Source organism: Salminus brasiliensis, chromosome 4, assembly GCF_030463535.1.
Source record: "Salminus brasiliensis chromosome 4, fSalBra1.hap2, whole genome shotgun sequence".
Lineage (NCBI taxonomy): Eukaryota > Metazoa > Chordata > Actinopteri > Characiformes > Bryconidae > Salminus > Salminus brasiliensis.
This window is the reverse complement of record NC_132881.1, coordinates 2,168,501-2,194,517: the sequence shown is the minus strand read 5'-3', so window position 1 is coordinate 2,194,517 and position 26,017 is coordinate 2,168,501. Positions and strand designations below refer to the sequence as shown.

Below are 26,017 nucleotides of genomic sequence, written 5' to 3'. Positions count from 1 at the left end.
CCGGCTTAGGTGTAGCTCAAAATTATTATAATAATAATTATATTTTATATATATATATATATATATATATATATATGGCATAATTCTCGTCTGAGTGAGCTGGAGCTGGCTGGGTAGCAGTAGGGGGCAGCAGCTCTCTGCCTGCCCGGTAAACACACACTGAGCTCCGGCCCTTTAACGAGTCTCCGGGCCACGTAGAGCCGGATTCAGCTGATGCTGATAGGAGAGGAATGACAACATTAACGCTGGCCGTGTTCCGGGGCTAACAGCGGGAGGGAACTGGATCCCGTTTTACTACAGAAAATGCTTTCGAAAAGTTTCTCTTGCGGTCTTCAATACAACTGAAACGCTTCAGGTATTTAAAACATATTTTTGTTATATTTAAATTCAGAGCGAAGCTAGGCTAAACAGAGCTAAAGCAAGCTCCGGTAGCCGATCCAGGTTCAGAAGGTGGAAATCCGCGCCAGGATTTTGTTCCAACTGTCAGAGCCGGCCTGACAGTTGGAACAAAATCCTGGCGCGGATTTCCACCTTCTGAACCTGGATCGGAGCCTTTCCACCTTCTGAACCTGGGTTTGCCGTCTCTAAAAACCAAACTAGACTAAGACATTATTCTCAGACGAGGTGCTACAGCTCCCATAAAATTAGACGAGTTAGCAGCTAAATTGATTTTTGGTTTATTGATTGTTATTGATTACAAAAATCCTGCTGTGGCAGGACATAGTCCCTTAACCCTTAGTGATTAGACTGGCTTGGGTGCGCCTATAGAATTAAGCTTATCGTTATTAAATAGGTGTAGACGTTTAATAAACAAGGGATAAACACCCTTGCTTATCTTAGGTTAGCATGTCAGATAGATCTAATGTCCAGTAGTTGTAGCTATTAAATATATGGATATTAGTATCTCATGAGACTTTTATTATGTAATTAGATAATGGTCGCTAATGATCGTCTTGGTTAACTTGGTCTTTTAAAAAAAAAGGTTTAAGCAAGAAGGTAAAGTCCTTCAATTATTTTTTATTGTTATTGTTATATTAATTGTTTTGAGCATGGGCTAAATATATGCTGAATTTTACCTGACCACTGGCTAACCATTGGTTGGTCTTTAGGAGACATTATATGTGTAAAATTGATCAGTTGATGATTGGCTGCACTGTATTTTTTGCCTTATTCAGAAATCAGACAATCCAGCTAGGCTGAAACACTCAGCAGTAATGGATGGGGCTACACTGCTATTGGCTGGATGGGTGGAAATATGTAAATGTGTTGTTGTTTTTTTGTAACATCTGGAAAAAAAAAGTGGGTCAGATTTCAGGCCATGAAGGCCATGCTCTCTCCAGGTGGGTAGATGGCGCTCTCTTCCCTCATCAGACTTAAGCAACATTGGTACGGCAGAGCTGGGGACCCAGCGCTTTCCTCCAAGTGTGTCTGGTGGCATCGCCAAGACGTGTGTGAAGTGCTTACCCTCCTAGTATCTGAAGCACTACTAATGCTAGGGGTTACAAAAGGGTCGGTTATTTAGGGTGGGTTATTTGGGGTGGGGGGAACCTCTTGCTTGCTTTGACAGATAATCATGAATCCATGTCTTCTCAGATTTCAGGATGTCTTGGTTGGCTGATCTGGCCGGCCGAGCCGAGGACTTCTTGAACAAAGTGGACCAGGGAGCAGCCACCGCTCTGACCAAACATTCGACCCAGAGGTCCTCCCTGACGTCCTACGGCCCTTCGGACTCTGTCGACTCTTCTCAGCAGAGTTCAGCAGCCTATAGGGATTCTTACGAGCCTCAGCATGCGTACACTGCTCCATCCTCCACCCAGGAGACACCTGGCTTTATTGCTGCAGCAGCCGGGAACATCAAGAAATCCAAAGCCACCGCACTCGCCGGCACTTCCAACGTGTACAGCTCGACTCAGCTGGGCTCTGCCCCTTCCAGCAGTAGCAGCACCTCTGTTAGAGCCTCCTCCAACTTCGTCCGGCCCAAGAAGCCCGAAGTGGACGATGACCTTCTGTTTGACTTCCTGAACAGCTCGGATCCGCCTCAGAGCGATAGGAGGGAGACCAGGAGGGATACGCCGCCCAGTGAGATGGGCATGGCAGAAGGTCTGGCTCAGGGACAGGTAACGGCTGGCTCGGTCACTGCAGCTCCCCAGAGGGTCCCCTCTGCCCCTGCCACACCACCCTCCACGTGTGGCCTGTCCCGAAACTCCAGCCTCAGCTCACTCAGCGCCAGCACGCACAGCGCCAAGACAGAGGATGGCTCCGCTCGAGACTTCAGTCAAGGTACCACCATGATTAACCCTCAGTTTAGTCCAAGACTATAGCTTATGCCTGGCTGTGAATATGGATCTGTTTTAGGGGCCTCCAGACCTTCCTGTGTCAGAGATGGGTGCAGAGGAAGATAAAAATGGCTTTGGGATGACTATCAAATAGGCTTTGTTCAGTTATTTGATCTTGATTTATGGTCACACCTGGTTGACTGTGTGCTGATCATCATCATCATCATCATCATCATCATCTTAAGAACAATAGATCTAATGCTAGTTTAACCATATTTTTGGATCCAGTGTTTTTAAGAAGATCAGCACCCACTCAACTTTTGACTGGCACTGTTTTTAGCCCCACCCATGTTAGTGAGTAGGCAGTGAGTGGTTGTAATCAGGGGGTGACACTAGATTCTGTGGACCTAGTGTGTCATGTTTGTCATGCAGTACCCCCTCCCCTACAGGTGATACTCCAGAGAGCTCTGACTCTGGGCTTGCTGCTCCCCTGGACCCCCCAGCCGTGGTGGACTCTGCAGCCCCCGAGGAGCAGGTCGGGCAGGTGCTGTCCAACTTGCGCCTGGAGAACCAGCTCCTGCGCAGCGAAGTGTCCTCTCTGAACCAAGAGATGGCCTCCCTCGTCCAGAGAGCAAAAGACACGCAGGAGGGTGAGAGAGCTGTACGGTCATTCTAGTTGAAGTAGCAGTTTACCCCTCCAGTTTACCCCTCCAGTACTCCAGAATTCCTGTCTGGAGCTGGAGTTAAATGCAAGTTAGACACCAGGGCTCATAATTATCAAGGATCTCTGAGATAGATTAACATCTATCTAAGATCAGTCCATGCAGTCCCGATCCAATTCTGCACCAGCGTTTACCTGCACTCTCGCCTCTGCAGAGCTGAACCAGGCCCGAGCTCGTACGGATAAATGGAACACGGAGCAGTCTCGCACCGATCGCGCCGTCAGGGAGCTACGGTCGCAGGTCGACGATCTCACAGAAGCCCTGTCGGCTAAGGACGCTCAGTTGGCCGTCCTGAAGGTGCGACTGGATGAAGCAGATCAGTTACTGAAGGCCCGAAGCTGTGCTCTGGAGGAGGCCCAGAACGAAAGGAGCAGGTAAGGTCCTAACGCTTCTTTCACTGCAGAGTTTCATTGCCATTTTATTTGACATTTTTCCATAATGGTTTATTTAGTCTTAAACGTATTCAGGTGCTTCTTACTGTTTTAGCCTGGTATTCTTGGTAGATCTCACTCTTTATCTGTCCTGCTGTTTGTGGCTGTTAGAATCCTGCAGGATCACAGCGAGGGGAACAGTCTACACTCTCAGGCTCTGCAGACGCTGCAGGATCGTGTCCGAGAGGCTGAGGCTGCCCTCAAGAGAGAGCAGGACGGCTACAGACAGATGCAGGTAGGTACACTGAACAAACAGAAGTACTTAGAGATGAGGAAACATCTAGAGGCATATAGAATAGTTCATTAGGAAATAACATGGGTGAGGTTCCGAGTGGTTCCGTGTGCAAAGGCGCTGCCGCTATGATCCTGGGATCGTTCATTCGAATCCCGGGTCATTCTGCTTACCATCAGCAGCCGGAGTCCAAGAGAGGACAATTTGTTAAAAAAAAAAAAGGTTCATTAAAAATAGTTTTTCCTGCGTTTGTTGGAGTAACTGTCTCTACTGTCCAGGGAAGAAAGCTTTGTACTAGATTTTGGAGCATTTGTTTGATTTGATTGCATTCAGCGACAAGAGTAAATACACCGTTTATTCATGACATCACACATTTCTTTTTGCAATTTTCCCATGAGCACTCAATACTCCAGTCTCAGTCCCAGTTTGCGTTCTTTTTGCCAGAGTGAGTTTGCAGCACGGCTGGCGAAGACGGAGGCGGAGCGGCATACGTTGGCAGAGTCACTGACTACTACGGAGCGCAGAGTGGCGGAGGAGAAGCAGAGAGCGGAGGAGCTCCAGCAGCAGGCCAAAAGTGCCCGGTCTGCTGCAGACTACGCCAGACAGGAGCTGCAAGACTACAAAAACAAAGCATCTCGCATCCTACAGGTCTCCGCTCCCTCTGCCCTCTACCAATACTTCTGCATGAACACAGGCGGTATCCTAATCCTGTGTTATTGAAAATGCTGAAATGTACCTGGCTACACTGAATTGGGCACGCCTACTGCCTATTTAGGCGTGCTGGCCATTTTATTAGAAACGCCTAAAATCATTTAGGTGCACTTTTTAAGTTTCCAGCTACAGTTTGTAGCCCATGTGGTGGTGGAGCAATTTTAAACATTTCTACTGGGTATCAATTGTATACCCTTACACTGGAACTGTGTTTCTAGTCTAAGGAGAAGCTCATCAGCAGTCTGAAGGAGAGCTCCGGTTTGGATGTGCTGGATGGAGGAGCAGGAGCTGCAGGAGTGGAACTGGAGGAGTTACGGCACGAGAAGGAGCTCCAGAGAGAGGAGATCCAGAAACTGCAGGCCCAGATCCAGACCCTTCGTTCAGAGATACAGGTGCATGTAATTTCAAACTCGCATGACCACAAAAACCCGGTGCAGAGAACAGATCCAGGGGGATCTGCTGAATATAATGGACGCAGTATCTGAGGTGGGGAATTCATTTCAGTTAGACTAGAAACTGTTATTTACAGAGGCACTGTGTCTCTGTTATTTTACAGAGGTGCTGTTTATTCCAGTGCAGGATGCAAAATGCATATGGATGCATATTTACATGTGCATCAGTATCGGTTGCATGCCTTGTCTTGTTGCATGTTGAGATGCATCAGTGTGAAGGTGATCATTACACAGCCTAATTTTGGAATTTTATTAATCAAGGAATAGTAATTGGGTCATAATTAGGTAATAATGCAATAATTCTGCTGTGTTTCGTGGCTTTGTGCATTGACCCGGTACGCTCTCTGCTGCAGGAGCTGGAGGGCCAGGCTGTGGTGGAGGCTGAGAGCTGGAGGGAGCAGCAGCAGGAGCTGCTGGAGCAACAGGCACAACAGAGCAGAGCCAAGCAAGAGGTGGAGGCAGAGCTGGAACGCTGCAAACAGGTATTGTGTGTGTGTGTGTGTGTGTGTGTGTGTGTGTGTGTGTGTGTATATATATATATATGTGGGTGGGTGTGTGTGTGTTTCAGAGAAATAAAGCTGAAATAGAACTGAAACTGGGCTGTGGCTCCTTGGGGGGCACAAAGAGGGGGTGCAGACATTCTGTCTCATTTCTGTTCATTTCATTTAAAAATGTGGCCACTGGTCACTAACAACAGTTATCTTAAAACACCCATTTAAGTATATATAAGATTTCTGTACTGTCGCACAACCATGACATTACATGAAGGTAAGGACCAGTAGAGAGGGGCTCAAAGTTTGAGGACCACTGTTGTAGATGGACGGGAGGATGGAGAAGTTTGGGTTTTTTGTTATGATGTAAAATCGGTGTGTGCGTCACAGGAGCTGCAGTACGTGGAGGAGGAGCAGCATCGTACTAAAAGCTCGCTGCAGAGTCGCATCAAGGACAGAGAGGACGAGATCCAGAAACTCAGGAACCAGGTGACTTTCAGCTTACAACTTGGAGGACTAAAAGGATCTGGTGCTAATGTTGCAAAAACCTGGTGATACAGAAGTTACGATTCATTGGATTACATAATTAAATATATATATAATAAAAACATTTTTTTTAAAACTTAGGAAAGTTGTCATGATCAAAACATGCCAACACAACATTGTTGTGATCCTGTATTTTTGAGAACCAATACAGTATTGCAAAATATAATATCACAATACTTTGATATCTATTTTTTTACACCCTTTAGTTACAGTATATCCCAGTTTATTCAAATTATCAAATTAGAAACAGCAGAAGCACAATTAGAGTGACCTTCACTTTTGAGCATTTACCTAATTTCTGTATTTTGATGGAAACTTATTTATCCACCCTTTTCTTATCATTTTTTCTCTCTGTATCTCTCCAGCTGACCAATAAAGCCCTGAGCAGCAGCAGCCAGGCGGAGCTGGAGGGGCGCCTGCACCAGCTGACGGAGACGCTGATCCAGAAGCAGACGATGCTGGAGGCTCTGGGCACCGAGAAGAGCTCGCTCATCTTCCAGCTGGAACGGCTGGAGCAGCAGCTCAAGAGCGTCCAGGGCGGCCAGAGCAGTGGCCCACACATCAACATGGCAGCGGTGGAGGGACCAGGTCGGCATGACTGTACAGTTCTGTATAGATGTGGACGCCTGACATATTTGTGTATTCATGGCAGTTATACACAATCACACTCAGTCAAAAACTACAGTGTTAAAAATAACAGTGCTACTTTATTACACTATATGTCCAAATGTTTGTGGACACCCCTTCTAACGAATGCATTCAGCTACTTTTAAGTTGTACCCATTGCAACTGACACATCTTGTCGAGTCCTTGTAGAGAAGTACTGTAGTTGTGCTGTAAAGCACTGTGTTGTGCTGTAAACAGGCGCGAGACAGAGGAACACTCCGGTTCTGTTCAGTGACCAGGACGGCTCCACGTCAGGGGTATACGGGAAAGTGCGCAAAGCTGCCAGCACCATAGATCGCTTCAGGTGAGCTGTGTAACCGGTCCTGTGTCAGATTCATGGCATTGACTCATCACTCACACTAACATTGAGTTCATAAATAATTTCATTATTTTTTTGTCTTCTCCACCCAGCATCCGGCTAGGGATCTTTCTCAGACGTTATCCAGCGGCCAGAGTCTTTGTAATCGTTTATATGGTGAGTGAACCTCCAAGCAGGGTCCCATTATCTCCAAAACAGCAGATTTACAGGAGGAGGAAAATCCTTCTTAACTTTCATCGGAAGTCAATGTAAAAAGATTTTACTCCAATTAATTTTGGAGCATTTTTATTGGTCCATTCATCATGAAATTCTGATACAGTGTTCAGTTCAATACAGGGTTGTACATGACAATCAAACACTGTTGGTTAAATGTCCGGTTCAGGAACAGGTAAATGTGGTACAGTAATACACAAAACAGGAGACAGGGTGCAGTACAGTACGTACAGTAAATACACACATGTGCAAATCTGTGCATGAGGGCATTTGATTAATGTGCAAGTGAATGCCTCGCCCACATTACAGGATTATTAAAATGATCCTAACCGATGAGAGACCCCGCAGATAATAACTGTCCGCACACTGCACCGTCTGCCCTGAATGAAACACCCCCCCACTTTAAGAAGCAGGTGGGAGTTTCTCACAAAGTGGATGTAAACATGGCAGATGACCGTGCCAGTGGTGAGTGGCTTTGAGTGCTAAATATTAAACGTTCCATATTTACGATTCATGATCACCCATCATCCTCATACAGCGCCATCTGCAGGAGCCTGAAGTTACTACTACGTTAATTAAACACACAAGATCACTCCCCCTTTTTTATTTTTATTTATTTATTTATTTATTTTTTTTGGTCAGGGGGCTTATAATCATTTATTACATTTACTTCATCTTATCCAGAGCGACCTGCGAGGTTACTCTTATTACAGAGGCAGGCCAGTGTAACCAGTGTAATGTTAGGAGTCTTGCCCAATACTAAGCGCAGCTTAGTCACCCAGACAGGGAATCGAACCCCAGTCTCCCACATGGCTTAATGTCTCTCTCTTTCTCTTTCTCTTTCTCTAGGCACTACTGCACCTCTGGGTTATGATCGTGCTCTTGACGTACACACCAGAGATGCACCCGCAAGCATCCCATCCTGACGGCAGATAGAAGATTATGAATTTAATGTATATTAAATATGTATGAGATGATCTACATGTACAGAAGAAATCTATAGATCTATACTATAAGCTGTCAGCAGCTGGACGATGGCTCATACATATGTGCAATCTGTCTGAACTGGTACTGACCATTTGCAGCGGTGTTCAGTGGGACAGCAGCAGCAGCAGCATCATCATCATCATCATCATCATCTCTCTCTCCTCTTCAGTTGTGTTTCATGTGTTCCTCCTTCTCTGTCTGCCTTCATTGTAATCTGTGGGATGTATGGAATGGGGATGGTATTGAAGCACTGTCTCAGCTGAGACATACAGACAGATTGCCTTGGGTTTTATTTAAAGGGGTTTAAGGACAGAGGTTTGGGTTTTATTTAACAAAGACTATCGTCTGGCAAGTGGTTTCACTCGGTTTTAATCAAGGTCGGCTATTTTTGTTACAGATCCATTGCTTTTCTTACCTCTTCTGGTTTCTTTTAATAAACATTAGCACAGTGACAACCCAGGAGTCTTCTGTTTTTGTAAATCGGAGAGAATCCTGAAGCTGCTCGTTTTGAGTTGATGCTCAGTGGATATAAAACAGCCTCTGCAGTCTTTACAGTGGCCACGTTTACGAGAGTGTACTGTAATACCTTACGGGGACGCGAGAGGGCGCCAGAAACACGGAAAACAATGGAAGTGAACGGGATCAGGCGGACAGTGAGCAGCTGCAGTGTTCACGTCTAACAGGCGTCGAGAGTCCTGCCTGTAAAACGAGCATTAGTGCATTTAATACATGTTTAGACATTAATGATGAATTACTGTATTTTGTTGAGAAACTAAAGCAATAAACAGTCAATCGCCTGTGCTTCTGTGCAACTATCCTACGAGCGTTGGCGGACTGTGACCACTGGAGGGCGATAGTGTCTATAGCAGTCCTTCAACCAGCTCGAATCCTTAACCATTCAAATATTAATAATAATAATAATAATAATAAATATTACATTCTGCATTTGAGCCGAAATCGGGATTTGAGTCTGTCTTTGCTAGGAAGTCTCAGAGCTTGTGACTAAAGCCATGACACTAAATATGAGGAAAATGTTAATTTAGAAAGATTTGAAATCTAGCGTTTGACAATAAGGCATAAACAACAGCTGCTAACATACAGTTGTGCAATGTGGCAGATACAAATACACATATTATACATTATACAGATTATTGTGAGAAAAAAAAAGAAAGAAAAAGAATATTCAATACTAGAAAAAATAAGTAGTAAGTAGTGTGCATCGTTTTTAGAATGTTGTTGTATAAACAATGATATTTGGTAATAATAATAATAATAATAATACTTTTGATTATTATTTATTTATTTGTTTGTTTATTTGTTTGTTTTCTTCATTTAAAAGTGTAAAGGTGTGAAATTGTGCTGCAGCGCAGTCGCCCCCTCGTGTTCCTAAACGGTATTGCAATAATCGTTTGCAAACGTAGCCACTGTACGCCTGTAGCTCATCTTTTAATAAATTAATAAATAGAAATTTTAATTTATAAATGTGTCAAACACACACAGCCCACCTGCCCGTTTCTGTTTATTTAGGTATTTTTGCTATTGGTAATCACTCACTATTAATCTTCCTCTCTCTCCCTCCCTCCTCGTCGTCAAGTTTTTTTTTATATTAAAATAGAAAAATCCTTTATAATATATTATAATGTGTGTAAGGTTAATAATTAGGTCATAAACACCTTTAAATTATTATGAAGCTGTTAATAATAATAACGCACGGGTAAAAAGGACAACAGTGAGCTTCATCAGACTTCAGATGGCTGTGGTTCCTGATCTCTTTTGTATTTGTATTACAGCTGTTTACTATGTTAACTAAATGTTTACTAATAATCCTTGGTTAATGATCATATATATATATATTATATAGTCTTAATTAGGACAGTGTTACTCTAAAGTGTTAGAAAACGAGCTCCTCTCAGCAGCGAGTGGCAGATCTCGGTCTCTGCAAACTAGCTTGGGTCTCTGATCCGCCGGACTCCCATAATCCTTTGCTCACGTCCACGTCCCCCTGTGACGCAGCAGTCCGGTGATGGCCGCGGTCGAGCTGGCAGGAGTGGAGCAGGAGGACCAAAACAAAGGCGGTTCTGACCCGTTTGGACGCTTTGTTGGACACTGTCTTTGTTCCTGCGGGCGTTAGGAGGGTGCTGTAACCTCTGACCGACGCGTTTGAGACCTGCACCGGCCGCTGAAAGGCTGTATGTGCGGGTCCGGGTCTCGGCTCGGAAGCGGCTCCTTCGTTCATCCGCAGCAGCTGCTGAGGAGACCTGCGGCTCGCATGTGTGTGTGTGTGTGTGTGGAGGGGCAGGACTTTAACGACCGGTGAGCCGGTATTTGAGTGTGTGTGTGTGTGTGTGTGTGTGTGTGTGTGTGTGTGTGTGTGTGTGTGAGTGTGTGTGTGTGAGAGAGAGAGAGTGTTTGAGAGAGCGCGCGACACTGTGAGTGTGTGTCATGTCCTGGTTGGGGGGTTTGGGCTCCGGACTCGGACAGTCCCTCGGTCAGGTCGGGGGGAGCTTGTCCTCCTTCACCGGTCAGATCTCCACCTTCACCAAAGACATCCTGCTGGAGGGAACCGAGGAGGTCGGGGGTGAGTCCCACAGACAGTCCCACAGACAGTCCCACAGACAGTCCCACAGACAGACCCACAGACAGACCCACAGACAGACCCACAGACAGACCCACAGACGGACCTATAGGCAGACCCACAGACGGACCTATAGGCAGACCCACAGACAGACCCACAGACAGTCCCACAGGCGGACGTACAGACAGTCCCACAGACGGACCTATAGGCAGACCCACAGATGGTCCCACAGGCAGACCCACAGATGGTCCCACAGACAGTCCCACAGGCGGACGTACAGACAGTCCCACAGACGGACCTATAGGCAGACCCACAGACGGACCTATAGGCAGACCCACAGACGGACCTATAGGCAGACCCACAGACGGACCTATAGGCAGACCCACAGACGGTCCCACAGACGGACCTATAGGCAGACCCACAGACAGACCTATAGGCAGACCCACAGACGGTCCCACAGACAGTCCCACAGGCGGACGTACAGGCAGACCCACAGACGGACCTATAGGCAGACCCACAGATGGTCCCACAGACAGTCCCACAGGCGGACGTACAGGCAGACCCACAGACGGACCTATAGGCAGACCCACAGACGGTCCCACAGACGGACAGACAAACATCTGCAACAATAACTAACATTTAGTTTAATATAATAGTTTTTTATTATTGTTGTAAAAAGTATATTATTACAGTTGTGTTGTTTAAATGGGTTTGTTTTTGCTCTAATGAATTATCTTGAGATAAATTTGGTGTGTTCTCAGACACTTTCAAGTTACTCTTTTAGAATCGCAGAGCGTTCAAAGCCTGGAGAAATCTGTCCCAAGAGATTAAGTCATGACCCCAAAACGAGGGGGGCAGAGGGGCTAAAAGTCGCCCTCATCCCTGTGTGCGCTCGTGTAGCAGGCCGTGTTCTGTGCAGTCCGGGAATTCAGATCAGCTCTGCCTAACCCACCGTATGTGTAGCGCTGTTGGTGCTGGTGGACATCCTGCACCCGGCATGGATGGAGAACTTTGACCAGCAGCTTCCAGCGGAGCAGAACAGCGGACAGACTATGACTCATGTCTCTGTTTCAGGGCCTCCACACGCTTCAGTGATAGAGACCCTTCTTTCCAACCGTTCAATCAATAGTTTAAAGCTATATGCCCTAAATCTAACTGTATACGCTCTACATTTACTTTTAGATCCTCTGTGCTACTTTTATACGCTCTACAGCTACTTTTATACACTCTACAGCTACTTTTATACGCTCTACAGCTACTTTTATACGCTCTACAGCTACTTTTATACGCTCTACAGCTACTTTTATACGCTCTACAGCTACTTTTATACGCTCTACAGCTACTTTTATACCCTCTACATAGCTACTTTTATACCCTTGACATCTACTTTTATACGCTCTACAGCTACTTTTATACCCTTGACATCTACTTTTATACCCTTGACATCTACTTTTATACGCTCTACAGCTACTTTTATACGCTCTACAGCTACTTTTATACACTCTACAGCTACTTTTATACACTCTACAGCTACTTTTATACACTCTACAGCTACTTTTATACCCTTGACATCTACTTTTATACCCTTGACATCTACTTTTATACGCTCTACAGCTACTTTTATACGCTCTACAGCTACTTTTATACGCTCTACAGCTACTTTTATACGCTCTACATCTACTTTTATACCCTTGACATCTACTTTTATACGCTCTACAGCTACTTTTATACCCTTGACATCTACTTTTATACCCTTGACATCTACTTTTATACGCTCTACAGCTACTTTTATACACTCTACAGCTACTTTTATACGCTCTACAGCTACTTTTATACGCTCTACAGCTACTTTTATACGCTCTACAGCTACTTTTATACGCTCTACAGCTACTTTTATACCCTCTACATAGCTACTTTTACACACTCGACATCTACATTTATACCCTTGACATCTACTTTTATACCCTTGACATCTACTTTTATACGCTCTACAGCTACTTTTATACGCTCTACAGCTACTTTTATACGCTCTACAGCTACTTTTATACGCTCTACAGCTACTTTTATACGCTCTACAGCTACTTTTATACCCTTGACATCTACTTTTATACGCTCTACAGCTACTTTTATACCCTTGACATCTACTTTTATACCCTTGACATCTACTTTTATACGCTCTACAGCTACTTTTATACGCTCTACAGCTACTTTTATACGCTCTACAGCTACTTTTATACACACTACATCTACTTTTATACCCTCTACATAGCTACTTTTACACACTCGACATCTACATTTATACGCTCTACATCTACTTTTATACTCTACATCTACTTTTATACACTCTACATAGCTACTTTTACACACTCTACATCTACTTTTATACACTCTACATAGCTACTTATACACACTCTACATCTATTTTTATACGCTCTACATCTACTTTTATACCCTTGACATCTACTTTTATACCCTTGACATCTACTTTTATACGCTCTACATCTACTTTTATACCATTGACAGCTACTTTTATACGCTCTACATCTACTTTTATACCCTTGACATCTACTTTTATACGCTCTACATCTACTTTTATACCCTTGACAGCTACTTTTATACGCTCTACATCTACTTTTATACGCTCTACATCTACTTTTATACGCTCTACAGCTACTTTTATACGCTCTACAGCTACTTTTATACGCTCTACAGCTACTTTTATACCCTCTACATAGCTACTTTTACACACTCGACATCTACATTTATACCCTTGACATCTACTTTTATACCCTTGACATCTACTTTTATACGCTCTACAGCTACTTTTATACGCTCTACAGCTACTTTTATACGCTCTACAGCTACTTTTATACGCTCTACAGCTACTTTTATACCCTTGACATCTACTTTTATACGCTCTACAGCTACTTTTATACCCTTGACATCTACTTTTATACCCTTGACATCTACTTTTATACGCTCTACAGCTACTTTTATACGCTCTACAGCTACTTTTATACGCTCTACAGCTACTTTTATACACACTACATCTACTTTTATACCCTCTACATAGCTACTTTTACACACTCGACATCTACATTTATACGCTCTACATCTACTTTTATACTCTACATCTACTTTTATACACTCTACATAGCTACTTTTACACACTCTACATCTACTTTTATACACTCTACATAGCTACTTATACACACTCTACATCTATTTTTATACGCTCTACATCTACTTTTATACGCTCTACATCTACTTTTATACACTCTACATAGCTACTTTTACACACTCTACATCTACTTTTATACACTCTACATAGCTACTTATACACACTCTACATCTATTTTTATACGCTCTACATCTACTTTTATACCCTTGACATCTACTTTTATACCCTTGACATCTACTTTTATACGCTCTACATCTACTTTTATACTCTACATCTACTTTTATACACTCTACATAGCTACTTTTACACACTCTACATCTACTTTTATACGCTCTACATCTACTTTTATACCCTTGACATCTACTTTTATACGCTCTACATCTACTTTTATACCATTGACAGCTACTTTTATACGCTCTACATCTACTTTTATACCATTGACAGCTACTTTTATACGCTCTACATCTACTTTTATACCCTTGACATCTACTTTTATACGCTCTACAGCTACTTTTATACGCTCTACAGCTACTTTTATACGCTCTACAGCTACTTTTATACGCTCTACAGCTACTTTTATACGCTCTACAGCTACTTTTATACCCTCTACATAGCTACTTTTACACACTCGACATCTACATTTATACCCTTGACATCTACTTTTATACCCTTGACATCTACTTTTATACGCTCTACAGCTACTTTTATACGCTCTACAGCTACTTTTATACGCTCTACAGCTACTTTTATACGCTCTACAGCTACTTTTATACGCTCTACAGCTACTTTTATACCCTTGACATCTACTTTTATACGCTCTACAGCTACTTTTATACCCTTGACATCTACTTTTATACCCTTGACATCTACTTTTATACGCTCTACAGCTACTTTTATACGCTCTACAGCTACTTTTATACGCTCTACAGCTACTTTTATACGCTCTACAGCTACTTTTATACGCTCTACAGCTACTTTTATACACACTACATCTACTTTTATACCCTCTACATAGCTACTTTTACACACTCGACATCTACATTTATACGCTCTACATCTACTTTTATACTCTACATCTACTTTTATACACTCTACATAGCTACTTTTACACACTCTACATCTACTTTTATACACTCTACATAGCTACTTATACACACTCTACATCTATTTTTATACGCTCTACATCTACTTTTATACGCTCTACATCTACTTTTATACACTCTACATAGCTACTTTTACACACTCTACATCTACTTTTATACACTCTACATAGCTACTTATACACACTCTACATCTATTTTTATACGCTCTACATCTACTTTTATACCCTTGACATCTACTTTTATACCCTTGACATCTACTTTTATACGCTCTACATCTACTTTTATACTCTACATCTACTTTTATACACTCTACATAGCTACTTTTACACACTCTACATCTACTTTTATACGCTCTACATCTACTTTTATACCCTTGACATCTACTTTTATACGCTCTACATCTACTTTTATACCATTGACAGCTACTTTTATACGCTCTACATCTACTTTTATACCATTGACAGCTACTTTTATACGCTCTACATCTACTTTTATACCCTTGACATCTACTTTTATACGCTCTACATCTACTTTTATACCATTGACAGCTACTTTTATACGCTCTACATCTACTTTTATACCCTTGACATCTACTTTTATACGCTCTACATCTACTTTTATACCCTTGACAGCTACTTTTATACGCTCTACAGCTACTTTTATACTCTACAGCTACTTTTATACTCTACATCTACTTTTATACGCTCTACATCTACTTTTATACACGCTACATCTACTTTTATACCCTCTACATAGCTACTTTTATACCCTCTACATAGCTACTTTTACACACTCGACATCTACTTTTACACACTCGGCATAGCTACTTTTACACACTAAACATCTACCAGTTAACCTAATTGCTTCTTTGTTTGTATTAGTGACTTTTATATTAGTTTGGGTGTGGCTCCCAAAATATGGGGGGGTCCGTACTTGATCTGTTACACGGCTAGCGGACGTGGTATTTGTGCTGTAACCAGACTGAAGACTCTCGTTTCCGCTGAGATCTGTAGCATCAGCAGATACCGAGGTTATCTCTGTCAGGAATGTGCCGGGGCTGTTTTCGGGTGGTACTCTTTATCTGCTGTAGTCGAGCAGTGTGCGATCGTCCATGAAAATAAAGTGCTACCTGGAGGCCGGCGCTGCTGAGCGCACGCTGCTGAGCGCACGCTGCTGAGCGCACGCTGCTGAGTGGCCTGGTTGTCGGTCCTGTTCGGGTGCTTTGCCTCAGTGACATTGTTGGAGATGCGTGACTGAGTTTCAGCAGCTGATTCTCACAGGGATGTGTCTGTCCAAATGTTTGTGGACACCCCTTCTAGTGAACACATTCAGCAACTTTAAGCTGCACCCTTTGCTGGCACAGATGCATACGCACACACAGCTTGTCTAGTCCCTGTAGAAAAGTCCTGCCAATAGAATAGGACTCTCTGAAGCAGATAGTAAACATGGGCCCATTGGCACCATGCTGCCTAATGCCAGGCATGGGCTAGAGGGGTATATAGCCCCCCAGCATTGAGTGGTATCGTGGTATGTAAAAAACCAAAAACAAAACGTGGACCATAGAACGAATTTTAAACGGTGTACCGAATGAACAGTTATACTGCCCAGCACTATAGCCTCATATTTTTACCTTATCGCCCACCCTAGTTGTAGAGTTTGGGGTGAGGTCAGGTGGGTGGTGGTATTGCTTACAGCTCATTATGTGCATAACCGCTGAAATGGTTGGGGTGGGTATAAATAGACCTGCATGTGTAGGTTCCTATAGAGTGTCTGAACAGTATATGCTTTGCTTTGTCACAGATGCTGCTACTGAGCTGCAGGTGTCCAACTCGAAGCTGGTGGAACTGGAGGCTTCGTTTGCAACACAGAAGTCTGAGGTGTGTGTTCTTTTGTCCTGTACGTACAGAGTCTTTGACCCTCTGTGTAAATGAAGCGTAAAGCTCTTCATCTCTCTCTCTCGCTCTCTCACTACTCCAGCATGAGCGTCTGAGGCGGATCAATGCTGAGCTGGAGGAGAAGTTAGAGGCAGCAGAAATCCAGGTTAAACAGCAGTCACTGGAGTACCGGACTCTCCTGCAGCAGAAGGAGGTGGGTTTCTCACTGCCTGTGTCCCTGTCTCATCCTCCTCCTATTTCCCTTGTTCCCTCCCTTGTCCCCCCCCCTCCATCACTCGCCCCTCTGATATGATATATTATGCTGATATGTTGGGGATATTATTTTGATCAGCTTTGTGTTTACATGTGTTTCCAGGTAGAGATCAGCCACCTGAAAGCCCGTCAGAACACCTTGCAGGAAGAGGTTCAGAAGCTCAGAAGTTCCGATGTCACTCCTTCCACTTCCGGTCCTGCTGTTCTTCCTGTTACCACTGGTGCCACCACTACGAGTTCCACCTCCTACCTGTCCAGCACCTCAGCAGCCCATCACGGTTTCCATGGAGATGAGGTGGACCTGAGTGATGTCCTGTGGTCACAGCAGGAAATCAACCGACTGTCCAGTGAGGTGCATCGCCTGGAGGTGGATATAGCCCACTGGAGGAGAGTCGCTCAGGTAACACCCAACCTGGCTTTGTCTACAGATTCTCCTAAAGCAGACTTTCAGTTTTGAAGGTTATTATGGGCTGCCTGTCTATGTATTATTACTGGTTCTGGTTTGGTTCGGTCTAAAATGACCTGTCAGGGGTCCTGTTTGTTTTAACAGGTTAACCACTGATTTTCTCTCTCTTCGTTATTTTTACAAATCTGAAATTTGCTTAATTTTCACTTCAGTTTAGTGTCTTTAAAGCCGGGCAGTTTACCACTGATCTTCGCACAATTTCTGATAATTCACAAGACTGTTTTTAAAAAAAACTTTTGTTTTTAAGCAAAAACTGCCCTTTTGTCCTGTTCTGCCCAGTTGTATTTTGATAGGATGTTTTTTGTTCATGTCTCTCAGGCATCCAAAGTGCCAGGAGCTGAAAATGGTGACCAGGGAGAAATCCTGAAACTGCAGAGAACCATCAAAGTGAGTTCTGTCTCTTTCTCCTTTTCTTTTCTTTTTTTTGAGTCCTGACTTGTCTTTAAGACGATAACCATACACTTTTTTCCCTCCACTGTAATTTATCATTTTAAGCAATTTGACTCTCATTCAGCCCTCAATTTTGCAGCTGAAAAGTGTCTCGGTAGGGTACCCGGTAGTAGGTATACCGTGCAGTATTGTATACTGTGGTGTTTTGTATGCTTTAAAATAACGTTGTGTTTTAGTCAAACGTGTTGCAGATTTGAATGTTTGTACAGCTGTTTTAGTTTTTTCTTAGACTCCTTCACAGTTACCGACTGATACCAATATTATTATGCTTCTCTAGTCTAGCCTTCACTTTCAGACACCACAGGTTCCACCACCTGGCCTAAAACCTAATAGGAAATAAGCAAGATTAAAACATTAAAATCAGTGATGGAACTGGCTTGACATGTCAAGCCAAGTGTCTATATACTACTACTACTACTACTATTAATAATAATAATTATAATAATAATAATAATAATAAAATAATAATAAAAGTGTCTGTTATAATTTTTTGTTTTTATTTTATAATTATAATAATAATTATTATTGTTGTTGTTAAATGCTTCCATTCTTCAGTATTTTGGGCAGACCATTTCTTATAGGTGTGATTTTTGTCCCTATCAGGAGCTGCGAGAGACAATGGGCAAGGAGGTCGACGAACACCAGCATGAACTGGCCGTGTTACAGGATGCCCACCGTCAGAAACTGGCCGACATCACAAAACGGCACAGAGAGGAACTTGCAGAGTACGAGGAGAGGATAGAGGAGCTGGAGGAGCAAATTCAAAGTGGTGAGGAGTTCTGATGACAGCCTAAGTTAAGCTCTGTTTTATTGATGAAGGGCATGAAGTGTGCAGGAATGGGTGGGTCCTGGATCGAGGTAAGATAACCTACACATTTGTAGACGTCTTTGGAAATAAACTCCATATGGTTTAGTTTCTCTTTTGTGTTTCCCTTTCACCAGGAGGTGGTGCCACGGTTGCCACGCCAGCAGCACCACAGGATCCCTCCAAACTCGAGGAGTTACAGGCCACTATTCGATCTCTGCGAGAGGAGGCGGGGCTGCAGAAGGTCAAGCATGATGAGCTGATGGCCAGTCTCGAGGAGGGTGGGCGTCTGAGAGCGGCGTTAGAACGTGAGAAGGAGGAGGCCAAGGCAGAGAACGCAGAACTCCTGCAGAACTACAGCCGCCTTCAGAGCTCCGTCAGTGAACTTCAGACTCGCGTGCAGGAGCAGGAGGGCAAGGCCATGTTCAAAGCCCATCAGGATGTCGAGATCCAGACCTTGAGGAAAGCCCTCGCAGGTAACTGTGATGCTGTCAGAATGTGCTTGAGGTGTACAGGTGATGGTTTCATGCGATTGGGGAATATGAATTGCCTCCAATATGTTTAATTTGTTATTCTGTAGCTGCTGAGCAGGAGATGTCCAGGCTGAAGTCCTTCAGTGAAGTAAGTCTGCTTCTGGTGCTTTTTTCATAACCGTTGTGACCAGCACCACATGAACATTATCATTATGATGGTCATGCTTCATGCTTTTCTTCAGACAATGTGTTGCTCAATTGTTTGTTTTCTTTATTTTCCTTTGACACCAATCAGAGCGAATCTAATGCAGAGGTTGAGCATGCTGACATCCTAGAGCTTAACACAATCATCGGTACCCTGAGACAGGAGAACGAGGAATTGGAGAAGGAGAAGGTTTGTTAATACGTCTTGAGGTCCTGCTTAGTTTTGTAGATGGCAAAAACCAAATAAGCAGTTCTGTGTCATTTTAACAGTGGATGGGGGGTTGGGGGGGGTTGCCAAATTCACTTGAGTAAACAAAAGTGTTCCAAAGCTGATAGGTTGCGCTCTGCCCCCTCCCCAAATATCACTGGGTCCACTGAATTACAAGGTCAGTGAGTAGTCAAAATACAAATATTGCTGCATGCATGTAGGGTTGCAGCGGTAACTGGTTTCACGGTGTACCACCGTATTAAAATGCACGGTTATCATACCGTACTTGTGCTCCTCGGCCAGTGACGTCACACTGAAGCACACAGCGGCGAAAATGACAGAGTAGAGAAATCTCTATAATGAAGATCATGTCCGAAATGATCCCCTCCGTCTGTAGTATCTGGTTATTATCCACTAACTTAGCACTAAAACAGATGCTTTTTTTTTTTTAGTTTTTTTTTTTACATCACAACTGTCATCACAAATAGTTCCACTACAATAAATCATTTATTATAAACAGAAACCCTTTCTTTATCGGTCAGTTTAAGTGCTAAAATATGTGAAATGCCGTGACACTGAAATATTTTCTGAGGCGGTTATCATACCGCGACAATTTCATACCGTTGCAACCCTTCATGCGTGTTAGTAGGCGTGTCCTGTGACTTAAATTTGGATTGAGGTCATACTTAGTTTTGTGGATGGCAAAAAAACCAAATAAGCAATGCTGGCTCTAAGGGTGTGTTCTGTTAACGGTGCCTTGAGGACACCAGATGTTTCTCTGAACACCTGAGTAAAAACAAAAACTCAAAACTGGATTGGGATTAAGAGCAGATACTCCATCCATTCAAATATCCCTGGATCGAATTGGGACATCCCTACATAAAAGTGCTTACCTCAGTGTGTATGAATTCTTCTTCTTTCTTTTTGGTAGTATTTTAATGTCCTGACTGCATCTTCTTTTTTCTGCCTCTGTCACCCTGAGCAGTCGACGTTAGTTGAGAAGTTAAGACTAGCAATGGAGAGAGAACTTTCAGCTCCACCTGAGGACTCTGGGGACCTGCAGCTGGAAATCTCAGACCTAAAGAACCAGCTGGATCAGAGAGAGCAGGCTCTAAAGCAAGCACATCTCGACATGGACACGCTCACAGCTGAGCTAGAGGAACTCGACCGGCAGAACCAGGACGCCACACAGGTTTGTTTCCAGTTGTGGACTGGGCATTTGCTTTTCATGTGTATGTAAGATCCAGTTAAATGTAGTGTATTGAATTTGAGCCTAAACTTTATGTCGTCAGTTTTCTTTACTTATTACTACTTTATTTTATTCAGCATCTCATCACTCTGAAGGATCAACTTGCTGCACAGAAATCTCAGGCAGAAGCTGAAGTTACCCGTCTGAAGGCAGAGCTTTCTGATTCTCTCGCTCAAAAAGAGCTGTTGAATCAAGAGCTGGAGTCTCAGAAGCACAAGCTCAGCCAGAGTGCCTTCACCCTCAACGACCTGCACATGGGCAAACAGCAACTGGAGGCCACGGTGAAGGAGCTGAGGGACAAATTGAGCAAGTCTCAGGAACTTGGTAAAGAGGCACGCCTCGAGGCCTCCGACTTGAAGAGGCTCGTGCAGGAAAAGGAAGCCCTGCTTTCTGCTGCTCGTGAGGAGCTTAGTCGTGCTGGAAAACAAGGGAGTGAAGTTGAAAGTGGAAAGATGTTTCTGGAGGAGAAGGATCGAGAGATCCAGGACTTGAGGAGAGAACTAGCAGAGCTGAAGATCTCATATGAGAAAAGTTCATCAGAGGACTTCGAACTGAAGATAGAGAACAGGAAGTTGAAGGAAGAGGGCGCTCAGGCTCTTGAGAAAGTGCAGAATCTGGACCGGCAGTTGCGGGATAACCAAACGTCTCTCAGCAGAGTGGTCTTGGAGAAGGACACTCGCATCGAGGCTTTGAAACTGGAGAAGAGCCAGCTAGAAGGAGAACTGAGTCATTTAGAGAAGCGGCTAGCGGATCAGGCTAAGCAGTACCAAGGAACCATTGAGGAGCTGACCAGAGCTCGCTCTATGGACGCCTCAGCGTTGCAAATGGAACACGAGCGTGCCGTGAAGCTGAACCAAGAAAAAGAGCTGATGATTGCAGACCTAAAGCATGAGCTGGAGCAGATGGCATCCGACCATAGAGACACCAACGAGATGTTGGAAATTACTGTGGCCGGACAGAAGCAGCTTACAGAGCTTCTGCAGGAGAAGGATGCTTTTGCAGCGTCACTCAAAGCTCAGGCTGCTGATATGCAGAAGGAGTTGGAGGCCAGCATCTCGCAGGTAAAGCAAGAAGGTGATGCCCTCAGGAAGTCCGGAGAGGAGAAGGACAAGCAGCTTGGGGCCATGAAGGAGGAGAACAGCCACCTGAAGGAAGAAATTGACCGTCTGCGGGACCAGCAGAGCAGACCGCAGCTGATGTCTGAACCGAGGACACTGGACATAATCACTGAGCTGGAAACAGAAGTTGCACAGCTCAAAGCCGCCAAAGACAAACTCCAAGAGGAGGCGGGAGCTTTGAGGACGGCCTCAGAAGAGCAGCTTGAATCGCTGTTGCGGTCTCAACACAGTCTGCAGGTGCAGCAGAGTGAGCTGGAGCAGGCGCGGTCAAGACATGAGCAAAGCACTCTCAACTACGAAAGGCTCATCAGTGCCAAGGACGAGGAAATTTCTCAGCTGCAGTCAGAGGTTGAAAGCCTCAGTGTGCAGAGGCAATCTCATCCTCAGACTGTGGACATCCTTCAAGAGGACAAGACTCGATCTCTCGGTGGTGAGAATGGCAACGAGAAGCATGACCTATCAAAGGTGGAGATTGAGAGGCTTGTGAAGGGCATCAAGGAGAAGGAGACCGAGATCATCCAACTGAACGAGAAGAATCTTTCGTTGGCCAAACAGCTAGATCAGCTCGTGGTCTCCCGCGATGAACTGGGCAGACTTTCACAGATGGTGCTTCAGAAGGATCTGGAGATCCAAGCGCTTCACGCGCGAGTGTCTGGTGGACACGGTCAAGAAGTTCTGTTGCTCCAGCAGCAGATGCAAGCTTACGCGGTGGAACGGGAGCAAGTGCTTGCTGTGCTGAATGAGAAAACTCGGGAGAACAGCCAGCTGCGGTCAGAATACCATCGCATCATGGATATCGTGGCAGCCAAAGAAGCTGCCCTGCTTAAAATTCAGCAGGAAAACCAGCGTCTGTCCACCATGAGCGACCCGTCAGGCAGTCAGGAAATGTTCAGAGAGACCATACAGAACTTGTCTCGAATCATTCGTGAGAAGGACATTGAGATTGACGCTCTTACGCAGAAATGCCAAACGCTGGTCACCGTCCTCCAAACATCCAGCGGAGACTCAGGAAGTGGTGGACAGGGCGGTGTGAGCAGCAACCAGTTTGAAGAGCTCTTGCAGGAGAGGGACACCCTCAAGCAACAGGTCAAGAAGATGGATGAGTGGAAGCAGCAGGTGATCACCACAGTGAAGAACATGCAGCACGAATCTGCCCAGCTTCAGGAGGAGCTTCTTAAACTGCAGGGACAGGTGTCTGCTGACAGCGATTGCAGCTCCAAACTCTCGGTCGACTACTCCAGACTCATCCAGAGCTACGAGCAGAAGGAGAAAAAGCTGGGCTCTTTGAGTCAAGAACTTGCTCAGGTACAACAGACCATCAGCCAGCTTAGTAGCACCAAAGATGTCCTGCTTGGTAAACTAGACAGTTTTTCTCAGGATCCAGATGTGTCCACGCCTACTGTCCAGATTGCTGAACAGCTCCAGGTTGCTTCAGGTCCACCTTCCAGAATCATGGATGAACCCTTAAGACAGGACTTGGAGTCCTTGCGGAGGCTGCTAGCAGAGAAGGAGGGTATGATCAGGACACTTCAGGAGAACAACCATCGCTTGTCAGATTCTGCATCGCTGTCCGAGAGTGAACAGCGGGGCCATGCAGAGGAGCTGAGGCAGTCCCGGGAAAGGATTGACACGCTACAGCGGTCCCTCCGAGAAAAAGACCTGCTTATCAAGACCAAGGGTGACCAGCTAATTCAGGTGAGTCCAGATATGGTATGGGTTTCCTAACAATTTTCTCACACATCTTTTATACACAAATGGTTGGATGACCACTGGAGAAAATCTAGGGAGTCTTCTTAAACTAAGGGGATGAGAGGCTGATGGATTGTGCCTGCTGGTGATGAGCCTTTCATTAAAAAAAGTTATGACCAGAACTGTGGTACATGTATATGTCCAGCAGGGGGTGCAAGAAGGCCTCAAAGCACAGTCATGTTTTAGTTGCCTCTCGTTAAATACCATCATTATTAAAAATTAAAAAATATTTTGCCTTTTCTAATTGTATCGTTTAATCCCCTGTCTGCTTCAGGTGAGTGAAAATTTGCGGAATCGTGAAAACGATAACGAGGTTTTGAAGCAGGCGGTCACAAACCTGAAGGAGCGGGCCCTGATTCTCGAGCTGGATGTCAAGAAGCTGAAAGATGAGAACGAAGCCATAGCGGTGAAATCACGAGAGAAGGAGACGGAGTTCCGTGCCCTGCAGGAGACCAACATGCAGGTGTCGCTGTTGCTCCGGGAACGAGAGTTTGAGTGGAAAGCAGTGAGCGAGAAGGCGGCAGCCATGGAGAAGTTGCTAAAAGATCGAGAACAGGTATGTGCATGTTAATGAGAACTTAGAATCTGTCAACTTGGTTCTTCTGGAGTGCAGTTTCTATTGCTGGAAAGCCTGTGAGAATCATGTATACTGGTCGTTAATGTCAAATCAGACACAACTTGGATTCGTAACATTGCTTTTGGTTTCTTAACATGGCGTAATCTCCTCTATAAAGTTAAGTAGGCCATGCTAATATTGTGTTTGCGTCTATCAGGGTAAGTCTGGAGAGCTCAACCAGCTGCTAAACGAAGTGAGGTCCATGCAGGAGAAGGCAATAGCCTTCCAACAGGAGAGAGACCAAGTGATGATGGCTCTAAAACAGAAGCAGATGGAGACGTCAGCACTACAGAGTGAGGTGGGCACCAGTGAGGGAGAGTTGGACAGTGTGGAAGTAACTGAAAAGTGCACTTGCTCACCATCTGTTGTCCAGTTCGGTATGAAGGATCACTATGGAAGGCTGGTTGAGGTTATTGGAATGTATGTAAGTCCAGACACCTCACTTAATTGGGTTTTCGAGTAAGACCGGAGTGTCCAGTCTTATATGCAAAGGATGCAGAGTGTAGAGGATGTGCCCCGTGTTTGTTAGCCATGTTAGCCTAGCATCTCCCAATCTATACTAAAGAAGCTGATGCCCGATAACAAACATGTCTTAGCTAATCGGCCGCATCCGAGATCAGTGATTAGTCCAGTTTCTTTGGTTTTTTATTTAAACCATTGCTCTAAGTGCTTTGTGGCACTGTATGATACACACAGTCGTACCAGAACGTTATGACCACCCTGGTTATGAACTCTGCCCATATATCATATATTACAGACTATATGTACAGTCTATCTGTGTCTCTGCATACTTTGTTAGCCTCCTTTCACCCTGTTCTTCAATGGTCAGGACCCCACAGGACTGACCGCCACAGATGGTGTGACATAATGGGCATTCATTCCAAATTCATTCCAAACCAGGGGTGCTCATAATATTCTGACATGACCGTGTAGGATGGTTACTGAACTCCAGATGAAACCTAAAAACAATTGTCTTGTTGGTGGCCATGTAGCTGCAGCACACTAAGGATAAGGAGCAGAGGCTGAAGTTGGAGTTGGAGCGCTTGCGTAATCACCTGCTGGAGATTGAGGACTCGTACACACGAGAGGCACTGGCAGCCGAGGACCGAGAGAGCGAGCTCAGGCGCAGGGTGGCACAGCTGGATGAGAAGCTGGCATCGTCCTGCAGCGCAGTGGAGAACGCCAGGTTAGAGAAAGACTGTCCGATAGCAAACCCTAAATGTATTAAAACTGTTTAATTGGGCCATATATCTCTCTGTTTGCTTGTGAAATCATGTGTAAATTGTAGAATGAATGCAGTTATTGATAAATGATCATTTATTGATATTAATTTTTTGTTTCTTAGAGGAACTTGCTTCAGTTTTTCGATGTAGTCCAGCTACTGCTTGCACTTACAGGATTGATTGATTAGCCCAAACATAAGTTGAATGATGCTAGTCACTCACAGTCCAGCAGCACTTTAGGGATGACTAAGCTATGCACTGACAGACAGACAGTCAGTCACAAATCACTGTTAATTTTAATAAAGACGCTTATGTGCTACTTCTCTTTTATTTAATGTTTGTTTATTGTAAATTAATGCATATTAAAACAAATAGCAATAGAAACAACAAAAATCAGCAAGCCT

The 26,017-nt window shown here is 44.3% G+C and overlaps 2 protein-coding genes across 4 annotated transcripts in view; both read left to right on the top strand.

Moving 5' to 3' along the window:
* Window positions 1–209: 209 nt before the first annotated feature.
* golga5 (golgin A5) lies at window positions 210–8,501 on the top strand. Its single transcript, XM_072676749.1, has 13 exons — window positions 210–355; window positions 1,594–2,280; window positions 2,726–2,926; window positions 3,153–3,372; window positions 3,541–3,664; window positions 4,106–4,309; window positions 4,591–4,764; window positions 5,178–5,306; window positions 5,706–5,804; window positions 6,227–6,449; window positions 6,726–6,831; window positions 6,939–7,002; window positions 7,909–8,501. The coding sequence occupies exons 2-13, from the start codon at window positions 1,602–1,604 to the stop codon at window positions 7,993–7,995; spliced, it is 2,310 nt and encodes a 769-aa protein (XP_072532850.1). The 5' UTR covers window positions 210–355; window positions 1,594–1,601; the 3' UTR covers window positions 7,996–8,501.
* Window positions 8,502–10,076: 1,575 nt separating this feature from the next.
* Window positions 10,077–26,017, top strand: part of trip11 (thyroid hormone receptor interactor 11) — a 28,017-nt gene continuing 12,076 nt past the window's right edge. Inside the window, exons 1-15 of one of the 3 annotated variants that reach the window (XM_072677315.1) lie at window positions 10,077–10,624; window positions 16,706–16,782; window positions 16,883–16,993; window positions 17,156–17,452; window positions 17,837–17,905; window positions 18,572–18,737; window positions 18,911–19,249; window positions 19,354–19,394; window positions 19,542–19,640; window positions 20,644–20,850; window positions 20,985–23,330; window positions 23,403–23,720; window positions 24,049–24,330; window positions 24,548–24,688; window positions 25,383–25,576. In XM_072677315.1, the coding sequence (XP_072533416.1) occupies window positions 10,489–10,624; window positions 16,706–16,782; window positions 16,883–16,993; window positions 17,156–17,452; window positions 17,837–17,905; window positions 18,572–18,737; window positions 18,911–19,249; window positions 19,354–19,394; window positions 19,542–19,640; window positions 20,644–20,850; window positions 20,985–23,330; window positions 23,403–23,720; window positions 24,049–24,330; window positions 24,548–24,688; window positions 25,383–25,576 (4,823 nt within the window). In that variant the 5' untranslated portion in view covers window positions 10,077–10,488. Of the gene's footprint in view, window positions 10,625–16,705; window positions 16,783–16,882; window positions 16,994–17,155; window positions 17,453–17,836; window positions 17,906–18,571; window positions 18,738–18,910; window positions 19,250–19,353; window positions 19,395–19,541; window positions 19,641–20,643; window positions 20,851–20,984; window positions 23,721–24,048; window positions 24,331–24,547; window positions 24,689–25,382; window positions 25,577–26,017 lie in introns of all 3 variants that reach the window. The other 2 variants (XM_072677314.1, XM_072677313.1) reach the window with 2 other exon arrangements.